General features: G+C 43.0%; 1 protein-coding gene across 3 annotated transcripts in view; it reads left to right on the top strand.

The window, feature by feature from the left end:
- Positions 1 to 12422, top strand: part of LOC126293706 (tyrosine-protein kinase Fer) — a 539925-nt gene that overhangs the window by 520644 nt on the left and 6859 nt on the right. For all 3 annotated transcript variants that reach the window (XM_049987015.1, XM_049987014.1, XM_049987013.1), the window contains one exon: positions 4781 to 4903. In XM_049987015.1, the coding sequence (XP_049842972.1) occupies positions 4781 to 4903 (123 nt within the window). The remainder of the gene's footprint in view (positions 1 to 4780; positions 4904 to 12422) is intronic.

Here is a 12422-nt window from a genome sequence, read left to right as displayed (position 1 = left end):
TCCGTAGATGGTAAAGGAGTGAGTAAGGTAATGGAATGAATGAAGGAAGCTCATTAGGCAATGAAGGTGTAAGTGGGCTGACAGATTTATTATGGCAAGATCCTGAGGAAATAAACAAGTAAATGATGAAACAAGATTAATGAAGAAATTTCCTCAGGCCATAAGTTAATAAGAAACAAGAAGGAACATGAACTGTGAAAGAGAAAGACAGATTTTGCAGTTGGAAACCAATTAAGTGCTTAGGACAGTTTGTAAGGATGTATGGAAAGGCTCCCTATCCCCTCCACCCATCCTCTGAAGGACGACTGAAGAGCAACACACGAGGGTAGCCAATACATTGATAAGAAGCTCTTTAAGATTATGCCGTGTCAGGCACAGATGGGGCTGAATGGGGAAATGGGATAGGATTCTAGGAGCAGGTGTCCAGAGAGGGTTATAAGAAGTTAGAAGTGAGTATAGAAGTCGGAGTCAGTGAGAAGCAGCTGTGGACAGATTTTGTTGCAGTTAGAGGTTGGAGTCACTGGATAGAATTAATTAGATTGGTGTGTAGCTTCAAAGTATTCCTGTTGCTAAAGGTTTATTTATCAATTGTCATTTTTTATTTGTAATTCACTGTTGCTGTTTGACTTTACATATTGTAATCTTGTCTTCTGGAGATAGTGGGTGGAGCTGTGGATGCTAAACAATGGAGGCCAAGTGGTAAAGTTGGAACATCTTCAACATATTCTTCTGTTTGAGTTCAATAGAGGATTGACAGCAGCAGAGGCAGCCAGAAACATTTGCATTGTGTATATATAGGGATAATGCCATTGGACGGAACACGGCAAGAAAATGGTTTTCTCATTTTAAGGAGGATCATTTTGATGTTAGTGACTCTCCACATTCAGGAAGACATTTGAGGTTTGATGAAGATTGTTTAACCACAGTAATCCATAATTATCCATGTCATTGTACTCAAAACTAGCAAATGTGATGAAATCCGACCATTTCACCATCGTGTGACATTAGGATGCAGTGGGGACGGTGCATCGGTACTGCACACTCTGAGCCAAAATCACAGAAATCAGGAAGTGGTTGTATGTGCATCTGTGCTTGCTCATCATCAATTGGCTCATGAACAACACTGACCATTCCTATCTCGTATTATTACTGGTGATGACTAATGGTGTCTTTATGCTAACATAAGGAAAACAAAGGAATGTTTGAACCCAAACAAAGCAGCAACTTCCAGTGCAATGATCTACGTGCATCCACAAAAGTCAGTGTTATGCTTCTGGTAGTACAGCAACGGTGTGGTGTACCACGAATTTCTTCCCTGAGGTGTAACCGTTTGAGATGTCTCGCGGATATGATCCGAGAACCGGGAAGTCTGCGTGAAGCGAGGCTACTATGTGATAATGCCAGTCTGCATTCTGCTGCTCTGACAAAAAAACTTTATGCAGGAGTTGATTACGGAAGTCATTCTGCACCCACCTAATTCACCTGAAGCTCGCACCTTCAGATTTTCATCTTTTGTTCTCTCTGTCGAACAACCTTCAAATAACTCCCTTTGTGGATGAAAATGCATTCCAAATGTGGCTCGATGGGTTCTTCGCCTCAAAACTGAGCGTTTTTTACCGTTGCAGGATCAAAAAGTTACCGTGGGATTGGCAGACTGTTGTAAATAGTGAAGGAGAACATATTATTGATGACTAAAGTCCCTGTTACGTGTATCTGTCGTGTTTATCAAACTTATGTAAAAACGTTGCGAACTTATGCACCGATGCAGTACTGAGCTGGAGTGCTCTACAAGTCTTATATGTTGTATGAGAGTTCCAGTAAGCAGACAGAACAGTGACAGTCACTGTCGCCAAATGGCAGTTTGGTTGCTAGCATGGAGGCACCTCTGCTGTTGTTGATGTCGTCTTCAGTCCTGAGACTGGTTCGATGCAGCTCTCCATGCTACTCTATCCTGTGCAAGCTTCTTCATCTCCCAGTACCTACTGCAGCCTACATCCTTCTGAATCTGCTTAGTGTATTCATCTCTTGGTCTCTCTCTACGATTTTTACCAGTACTAAATAGGTGATCCCTTGATGCCTCAGAACATGTGTATGCCAACCGATCCCTTCTTCTGGCCAAGTTGTGCCACAAATTTCTCTTCTCCCCAATCCCACTCAGTACCTCCTCCTTAGTTATGTGATCTACCCATCTAATCTTCAGCATTCTTCTGTAGCACCACATTTTGAAAGCTTCTATTCTCTTCTTGTCCAAACTATTTATCGTCCATGTTTCACATCCACTCCATACAAATACTTTCAGAAATGACTTCCTGACACTTAAATCTATACTCGATGTTAACAAATTTCTCTTCTTCAGAAACGCTTTCCTTGCCATTGCCAGTCTACATTTTATATCTTCTCTATTTTGACCATCATCAGTTATTTTACTCCCCAAATAGCAAAACTCCTTTACTACTTTAAGTGTCTCACTTCCTAATCTAATTCCCTCAGCATCACCTGACTTAATTTGACTACATTCCATTATCCTCATTTTGCTTTTGTTGATGTTCATCTTATATCCTCCTTTCAATACGATATCCATTCTGTTCAACTGCTCTTCCAAGTCCTTTGCTGTTTCTGACAGAATTACAATGTCATAGGCAAACCTCAAGGTTTTTAGTTCTTCTCTTTGGATTTTAATACCTACTCCGAATTTATCTTTTGTTTCCTTCACTGCTGGCTCAATATACAGTTTGAACAACATCGGGGCAAGGCTACAACCCCGTCTCACTCCCTTCCCAACCATTGCTTCCCTTTCATGCCCCTCGGTTCTTATAATTGCCATTTGGTTTCTGTACAAATTGTAAATTGCCTTTCGTTTCCTGTATTTTACCCCTGCCACCTTCAGAATTTGAAAGAGAGTATTCCAGTCAACATTGTCAAAAGCTTTCTCTAAGTCTACAAATGCTAGAAATGTAGGTTTGCCTTTCCTTAATCTAGCTTCCAAGATAAGTCATAGGGTCAGTATTGCCTCACGTGCCCCAATATTTCTGCGGAATCCAAACTGATCTTCCCTGAGGTCGGCTTCTACTAGTTTTTCCATTCGTCTGTAAAGAATTCGCGTTAGTATTTTGCAGTTATTAAACTGATAGTTCAGTAATTTTCACATCTGTCAACACCTGCTTTCTTTGGGATTGGAATTATTATATTCTTCTTGATCCGATTGCGAGGGTGTCTGTAGTCTGGGTGTTTATGGATGTTATCTCAAAATGGGACGGTGCACCATCTTATTGAAACCGCATTGCCTTGTGGACAATGAGATGTACCATCTTCCAACAGCTGTGGCAGAGACCACCACCTGATGTGCACCATTTGAATGAGATTGTACCAAATAGGATCAGTACAGAACCGTTGCCAGTGCTCCGAGAGGAGTGTGGCATACTCATTTTGATGACTCAGTGTGCCACTACTACAACATTGTTACAAGTGAAAGTGATGTTCACTTTGCAATCTGTCAGACGTTCAGCGCTGCAGTTCTGTGCCGAACTCTGTATTCGTAAACATTTTTGTTGTTGTGAGTATGTGTTGTTTATGGTACAGTTGCTTCTTCACTACTGTCCTCTGCACTATTGCTCAAAGAGTGTGTTTCTCAGGCAAGTCGACTAATGGCTACTGACGAATGCGAAACTGTCTTCTCAAATTTTAGAGTGTGGAGCATCTCGGCCATGTCTCTCTATCTCGAACATCTCGGTGTGACCGTAAGTTTCTACCCGTGGCAATAAATTTCCTGTATTGTGGTGATATCTGATGTGGGGCTATTTCTGTACTTTGAGTGCTAAATTCTGCAGCACCGTGTACTTTACTGAGCAGTGCTCCTCGTTCAGCACCGAGTCGCCGACTGCAGAGTAATGGTGAGCCCCGGGGTGGCGCACCACTGACAACTCTGTACCGTTTTATTTGGTAGGGCCACCAAAATTGCTGTGGCCGATAGTTGTTTGTCACGAAACGTATAAGCAGTGTACAAATATGTGCCTCCTGTGTACTGCAGGTGAGACCTCGTATTGCCTAAATATTCATTAAGAAGAACTGGCTCCTTATCTCGAAATAATCAGTCTCGGATGCTCTATATCAGCATAATTTTGAGCTTAAAATTTTGTGACATCCCGTTAACTCTGATATACTCTCCCATTTGTAGCTAACAGTGCAGCTGCAATAGTGCCGTTAATTTGAGACAGCCGAATTAGTGTGTAATGTTAGGACAGGAGGAATATATAGAACTTATTAAATACTTAGCTGTTAAAACAGTCACCTGTCTTAAATCAGTGAGAGCTCGTGTCTAATTGAAACTGTGGAATGAAACATCATTTTTTGTGTCATGTAAACTTTTACTGTCTCATCATCAAATGAAGTGTCAAAATTATACAAAAATATTGCTTGAAAAATAGTACATTTTTGCCTCAAAATCTGGCATAAAGTATGCTACGACCATCTGCTGCCCTCAGTCGATATAAAATTTCCATTACTAGCCCAGTGTTGGTCCTTATACAAATGAGTAAGTTATTCGTTATTACTATTTTTTACATATACTGCTTTACAATGAAATGTCAATTATTCACAAAGTTATAAATACGAGAACATATTCTGCCTAAAGAAATAAAATATGTTAAGTAGTCCTTGTTTTTAAATGTGAAACTTTCCTGAACAAAATTTGTCAAGTTTCATATTTAATTGGAATTTAAGATCACATTACTGTAATTCTCGAATACTTTTATGCAAAGAGTGTGTGTCGTTCTCTTTGTAGGCCAGAACAACATAGTCAAGATTTCGGACTTTGGCATGTCTCGAGAAGAAGAGGAGTACATTGTTTCTGATGGAATGAAGCAGATACCTATCAAGTGGACAGCACCAGAGGCCCTAAACTTTGGTAAGTATTTTCTCACTGTTGCAAGAGTTCCCTCATTTTCTCATTACGTGGCTCTTGCAGATCACACTTTGATATGCTACGTAATGATCCAATAGTAAGTATCTGTTTTAAAATGGAACAATTCCAATGTACATGCAGGTATGTACCAACAGAAATAGCTCCATACTGGAAATATCAGCCTTTAATGACAAAAGGCAGACCTACAGGAGATAAGCAGTGCAAGTTCTTGGGTACAGAAAATGTATGTCCAAAGCTTTGGTAAAATGTATACCTACCAAATGGACTCTGACAGGGTTCAATTTTGAGTCCACTCATATTCCTGATGCACACTGCTGGAAAAAAATAATTAGTAAACCTGGAACGATGACATTAGTTTCGATCTGACGGCAGCGTGGGCCACGTGGGGGATAGTAGATGTGCCGATGGTGGTTTCGGTGTCGTCCGCCGACAGATAGCAGACTGGCATGGCTACCGCAGCGCCATCTGTCTCTACCATTTAATAGAGAATGTTCACAGCCAGAAGGCTCAGAGTGGTGCAAACGTGTGAAGCGAGCAGGCAAATGTGTGACAGAGACACACTCGTGGCTTATACAGCCCAGTGAGTGAGTTTGAAAGGGGACAGATTGTTGCCTTCCAAGTGGTGAGTTAAGTTCCATGTACTGACTCGGCAGAAAATCCTAAGAAATTTTGGTCTTATGTTAAAGCGGTAGGTCGATCAAAACAAAATGTCCAGACACTCTGTGACCAAAATGGTACTGACACAGGGGATGACAGACTAAAGGCCGAAATACTAAATGTCTTCTTCCAAAGCTGTTTCACAGAGGAAGACTGTACTGTAGTTCCTTCTCTAGATTGACGCACAGATGACAAAATGGTAGATATCAAAATAGACGACAGAGAGATAGAGAAACAATTAAAATTGCTCAAAAGAGTAAAGGCCACTGGACCTGATGGGATGCCAGTTCGATTTTACACACAGTACGCGAAGGAACTTGGTCCCCTTCTTGCAGCGGTGTACTGTAGGTCTATAGAAGAGCGTAGCATTCCAAAGGATTGGAAAAGGGCACAGGTCAGACCCATTTTCAAGAAGGGACGTCGAACAGATGTGCAGCACTATAGACCTATATCTCTAACGTTGATCACTTGTAGAATTATGTTTGAGTATAATGACTTTTCTGGAGACTACAAATCTACTCTGTAGGAATCAAGATACTTTCCGGGACTGGATCATACTCTGAGTGTGGCTCTCCAGCAGGGATATGACTTCCACAAATCCTGCCCCGAAATGAGATCCATCCTTCACAAAATCCTCCCCACTCCACCAAGAGTGTGTTTCCGCCGTCCACCTAACCTTCATAACCTCTCGGTTCATCCCTATGAAATCCCCAAACCACCTTCCCTACCCTCTGGCTCCTACCCTTGTAACTGCCCCCGGTGTAAAGCCTGTCCCGTGCACCCTCCCACCACTACCTACTCCAGTCCTGTAACCCGGAAGGTGTACACGATCAAAGGCAGATCCACGTGTGAAAGCACCCACGTGATTTGCCAACTGACCTGCCTACACTGTGAAGCCTTCTATGTGGGAATGGCCAGCAACAAACTGTCCATTCGCATGAACGGATACAGGCAGACAGTGTTTGTCGGTAATGAGGATCACCCTGTGGCTAAACGTGCCTCGGTGCACGGCAAGCACATTTTGGCACAGTGTTACACCGTCCGGGTTATCTGAATACTTCCCACTGACACCAACCTGTCAGAACTCCGGAGATGGGAACTTGCCCTTCAGTATATCCTCTCTTCCCGTTACCCGCCAGGCCTCAACCTCTGCTAATTTCAAGTTGCTGCCGCTCGTACCTCACCTGTCATTCGACAACATCTTGCCTCTGTACTTCCGTCTCGACTGACATCTCTGCCCAACCTCTTGTCTTTACATATGTCTTCCTAGTTTGTATACGTGCGGATTGATATGTGTGTGTTTGCGAGTGTATACCTGTCCTTTTTCCCTCCCGAGACTGGAATGACTCCTTACCCTCTCCCTTAAAACCCACATCCTTTCATCTTTCCCTCTCCTTCCCTGTTTCCTGATGAAGCAACCGTGGGTTGCAAAGCTTGAAGTTTGTGTGTGAGTTTGTGTTTGTTAGTGTCTCTATCAACATACCAATGCTTTCGTTTTGTAAGTTATATCATCTCTGTTTTTAGATATATTTTTCCCATGTGGAATGTTTCCCTCTATATGTATATGATCTAGGAGAAAGTATTGGATGCTCTTTAAGACTGCTCGCAGATGGTATGGTTGTCTGTAAGAAATAGCAATGCCAGAAGACAGCATCGATTTGCAGAATGACCTGCAGAGAACTGACGAGTAGTGCAGGCTCTGGCAGTTGACCCTGAATGTAAATAAATGTAACATATTGCAGACACGTAGGAGAAGAAAGTCACTACTGTACAACTACACTACTGATGACAAACTGCCGGAAACAGTAGCTACCGTAAAAAATCTGGTAGTAACTTTCCGGACCAATCTCGAGTGAAATGACAACGTTAAATAAACAATATGAGAAGCAGATGCCAAACTGAGATTCACAGAAAGACTCTTTAAGGAAATGTGACTCACCTATGAAGGAGGTGGCTTGTAAGATGATTGTCTGACCAATTCGTGAGTGTCTGTTCATTAATCTGGGACCCTTACCAGGTAGGACCGATAGAAGAGTTGGATAAGATCGAATGAAAAGTGGTTCATTTTGTGACGGGGTCATTCAGTTGGCATGAGAGTGTTACCGAGATGTTCAACCGTCTCCGGTGGTGGATGTTACAAGAGAGGCATCGTGCATCACAGAGAGGTGTACGGTTGACATTTAGAGAGAGCACATTTGAGGAAGAGTCGGATAACATATTACTTCCTCCCACATACATCTCGTGAAATGACCACAGTGAGAACATTTGAGAAATTGGAGCTAGTACAGAGGCTTACTGACCACCATTCTTCCCACATCACATTGAAAAACAACAAATCGCCTGGTATAGACAATATCCCAACTGAACGTCTGAAATCTGGAGGAGCAAAACTGAATCAGGAGTCGTATAATCTTGTTTACAACATGTACGAGCAGGGTAAAATTCCTACAGACTTTGAGAAAAATATTATGATCCCCATTCCAAAGAAGGCAAATGCTACAAGATGTGAAAATTATAGGACACTCAGCCTAGTTACTCACACCTCTAAAATAGTAACCTCAGTTATCCTAAAATGCATAGAACAAAAAGTCGAAGCTACACTCTCTGAAAACCAGCTTGGATTCTGGAAAGATAGAGGAACCAGAGAAGCAATATTAGCTCTAAAACTAATAATAGAGAAACGACTAGATAAGAACCTGACAACATACATAGCTTTTGTAGATGTAGAGAAAGCCTTTGATAATGTTAAATGGGATAAGATGTTTGAGGTACTCAAAGAAGTAGGAATAGACCATAAAGATAGAAAAATGATACGGAACCTGTACAAAAACGAGACAGCAGTTATCCGTGGACGGACAAAACGAGAAGAGGTGCAGATACGGAAAGGTGTCCGACAAGGTTGCGAACTATACCCTGTTATCTTTAACCTATACATTGAAGAGGCACTGAAAAAAGTAAGGGAAAATTCACAGACAGGTGTAGTAATCTGTGGCCAACGAATAGATACGATAAGATATGCTGATAATATAGCTCTCCTGGCTGAAAGTGAAGAAGATGTTGTAGTCGTACTGAATAGAATGGATAAAGTTGTGGGGGAAGAATATAATATGAGAATTAATAAAGCAGAAACAAAAGTAATGGCACATGACAAAAAAGATCAAGTGAAAGTCCAAGTTCATGTAGGCAATGAACTGCGCGAACAAGTTGATAAATTTACTAATCTGGGCAGTAATATTACCAGGGATGGAAGGAGCAAGACAGAAGTGAGGAGTAGAATTGCTCAAGCGAAGGCTGCTTTTAACAAGAAGAAAAACATCTTAACATCTAAGAGCATCAGCCTCAAAATCAGGAAAAGATTTTTGAAATCATATTTGTGGAGTGTGGCACGCTATGGGTGTGAAACATGGACTCTCGGGACAGAGGAAGGCCAGAAGCTAAATTCTTTTGAAATGCGGTGCTATAGACGCATGCTCAATATAAAATGTATCGACAAGGTCACAGACGAAGTGGTTCTGGAAAGAGCAGGTGAGAAGAGAAGCTTCTGGAGTTTCATTGTTAAAAGCTGAGTGCAATTTACAGGCCATTGATTAAGACATAAAGGACTCCAGAACACATTCATAGAGGGATATGTCGAGGGAAAAAGACCGAGACGAAGACCACAACTGAGGAACACGGATCAAATCGTGAAAGATGTGGGATGTGACACCTATAAAGGAATGAAGAGAAAAGCTAAGAATGGATACAAGCTGCCATTGTAGCTGTTGCAAACCAATCCTTGGATTGACCATTACAGAAGAACACATTGGGACAGCAAAGGGAGGATCAGTTAGTGATAGTAAAGCTGCCTTCCGAGATACAGTGTGGAGTGGCTTGTGGAGTACAATGTAGATGTAGATTGCATTGCAGTTGGGGCAGCGTGGGAAAATGGAGGGGTTGTCTGCTGTGAAGCTCCACGCTCAGCAGTGTACACCGAATGGTGTGCTCCGAAATGCTCGTGCCTGCACCGGCACTGTAGTGTGTCACCAGACCCGCCACACGGCGCCACTTGTCCTCCTTCACAGAGTACGTAAGCCTCGGACCTCGACATTCTGCGATGGTGCGTGGACGTCCGACGTATCGTCGCCTGCTCGCAGTTTCGCCGTCCTTCGACCGCGTTCACGACAGTAACATTTGAATAGCCGACCGGCTTACGCTAACTATTTCCGATACACTTGTTCCCAGGGGCTAGGCCACAAAAATCTGCGCTTTGTCAGAGTCTTTCGTGTCAATTTATCCAGCAGGTAATATAAGAGGGCTATCCACAAAGTACATTACGTTTTGGAATTAAAAATAAATAATCTACTGGATTTTTTAATTATATACAGATGAAAGCCACACTTAAATACTACTTTTCTACATAGTTGCCATTTAAATTAAGGCACTTATCGTTGCGATGGACGAGCTGCGAAATTCCTTCGTCGTAAAATTCGGCCGCCTGTGCCTTCAACCACATGGCGACTGTCTTTTGGGACAGAAAAGGTGTGATTTTTGTGGATTTTCTGGAAAGAGGCACTACAATAAACTCTCAAAGGTATTGCCAAACTCTGCACAACCTCAGAAGAGCAATACAAAACAAGCACAGGGGAAAGTTGTTCCCTCATCCGCCGTACAGTCCCGACCTGGCACCGAGCGACTTACACTTATTCCCTGCAATGAAGAAGTGGTTGGCTACGCAGCGTTTTGATGATGACACACAGCTTCAAGAAGAGGTAACGGCGTGGTTGAAGGCACAGGCGGCCAAATTTTACGACGAAGGAATTTCCAAGCTCGTCCATCGCTACGATAAGTGCCTTAATTTAAATGGCAAGTATGTAGAAAAGTAGTATTTAAGTGTGGCTTTCATCTGTATATAATAAATAAATTTCCAATACTTTATTTATTTTTAATTCCAAAACGTAATGTCCTTTGTGGATAGCCCTCGTACTTCCCTTACCGCATCACGAGATGGCAGCCAGCACCGTAGTGGGCAGTGCTTACAATGCCTTGCATTGTCAGTGTATCTGCTGAATAGAGAACATTTGAAAAGCACTTATAATAAAAGTGAAATAATGTACAAAAAGAAAATACTACAACTTAGCAATGAAGGTACAGAGAAATGCCGCACGTATCTGACTGCATTGATCCGTGGCAGAAAAGCGTGAATTGGCTTTCATGGGAGAAATGTTTTCAGAATCTGTGCTACTTGCTGTTGAAGTGTTCATTCTGTTCTGGATACCTCATTATGTCTCAGTTCATACTATGTTCTAAGATTCCACGACAAGTAGACATAGTGGATATTGGACAGTAGTTTTTTGGATAACTTTTGCCACCCTTCTTGTATGCAGGCACAGCTTTTTTTTTGAGGGGTCTGGTGTAGCTTATGGTTGAAAGAGTGGCTAACTCATTCTCAAATTTTGGAATAGAGTTTTTCTTAGTGTGCAAGCCCTGTGACAGTGTGTCAAATAATATAGTTTCAGAAAACCTGTGAAATCAATTCAGTTATTTATAATAAATGTCCACCTACACAGAGAGAAATTATTATAGAGTAAAAAGAGAGAGAGAGAGAGAGAAATCAGATTTTGCACATAAAGATTTAAGTATTTTGTCCACATGCTGTTCGAGAGTGGAACTGTAGAGAGATAATCTGAAGGTGGTTTGACAGACTGTCCATTGGGCACTTAAGTGCCCTCTGCCAATCAGTTAAATGTGAATTTCAGAGTAGTCATCTGCACACAAAGATGTGGGTGTAAACGTGGAACATGTCAGATGACTGATGATGTTAAAATAAACTCCTGGAAATTGAAATAAGAACACTGTGAATTCATTGTCCCAGGAAGGGGAAACGTTATTGACACATTCCTGGGCTCAGATACATCACATGATCACACTGACAGAACCACAGGCACATAGACACAGGCAACAGAGCATGCACATTGTCGGCACTAGTACAGTGTATATCCACCTTTCGCAGCAATGCAGGCTACTATTCTCCCATGGAGACAATCGTAGAGATTCTGGATGTAGTCCTGTGGAACGGCTTGCCATTCCATTTCCACCTGGCGCCTCAGTTGGACCAGCGTTCGTGCTGGACATGCAGACCGCGTGAGACGACGCTTCATCCAGTCCCAAACATGCTCAATGGGGGACAGATCCGAAGATCTTGCTGGCCACGGTAGTTGACTTACACCTTCTAGAGCACGTTGGGTGGCACAGGATACATGCGGACGTGCATTGTCCTGTTGGAACAGCAAGTTCCCTTGCCGGTCTAGGAATGGTAGAACAATGGGTTCGATGACGGTTTGGATGTACCGTGCACTATTCAGTGTCCCCTCGACGATCACCAGAGGTGTACGGCCAGTGTAGGAGATCGCTCCCCACATCATGATGCCGGGTGTTGGCCCTGTGTGCCTTGGTCGTATGCAGTCCTGATTGTGGCGCTCACCTGCACGTCGCCAAACACGCATACGACCATCATTGGCACCAAGGCAGAAGCGACTCTCATCGCTGAAGATGACACGTCTCCATTCGTCCCTCCATTCACGCCTGTCGCGACACCACTGAAGGCGGGCTGCACGATGTTGGGGCGTGAGCGGAAGATGGCCTAACGGTGTGCGGGACCGTAGCCCAGCTTCATGGAGACGGTTGCGAATGGTCCTCACCGATACCCCAGGAGCAACAGTGTCCCTAATTTGCTGGGAAGTGGCGGTGCGGTCCCCTACGGCACTGCGTAGGATCCTACGGTCTTGGCGTGCATCCGTGCGTCGCTGCGGTCCGGTCCCAGGTCGACGGGCACGTGCACCTTCCGCCGACCACTGGCGACAACACT

This window comes from Schistocerca gregaria, chromosome 10 (genome assembly GCF_023897955.1).
Source record: "Schistocerca gregaria isolate iqSchGreg1 chromosome 10, iqSchGreg1.2, whole genome shotgun sequence".
In the NCBI taxonomy this organism is placed as follows: domain Eukaryota; kingdom Metazoa; phylum Arthropoda; class Insecta; order Orthoptera; family Acrididae; genus Schistocerca; species Schistocerca gregaria.
This window is presented reverse-complemented; position numbering and strand designations above follow the sequence as displayed.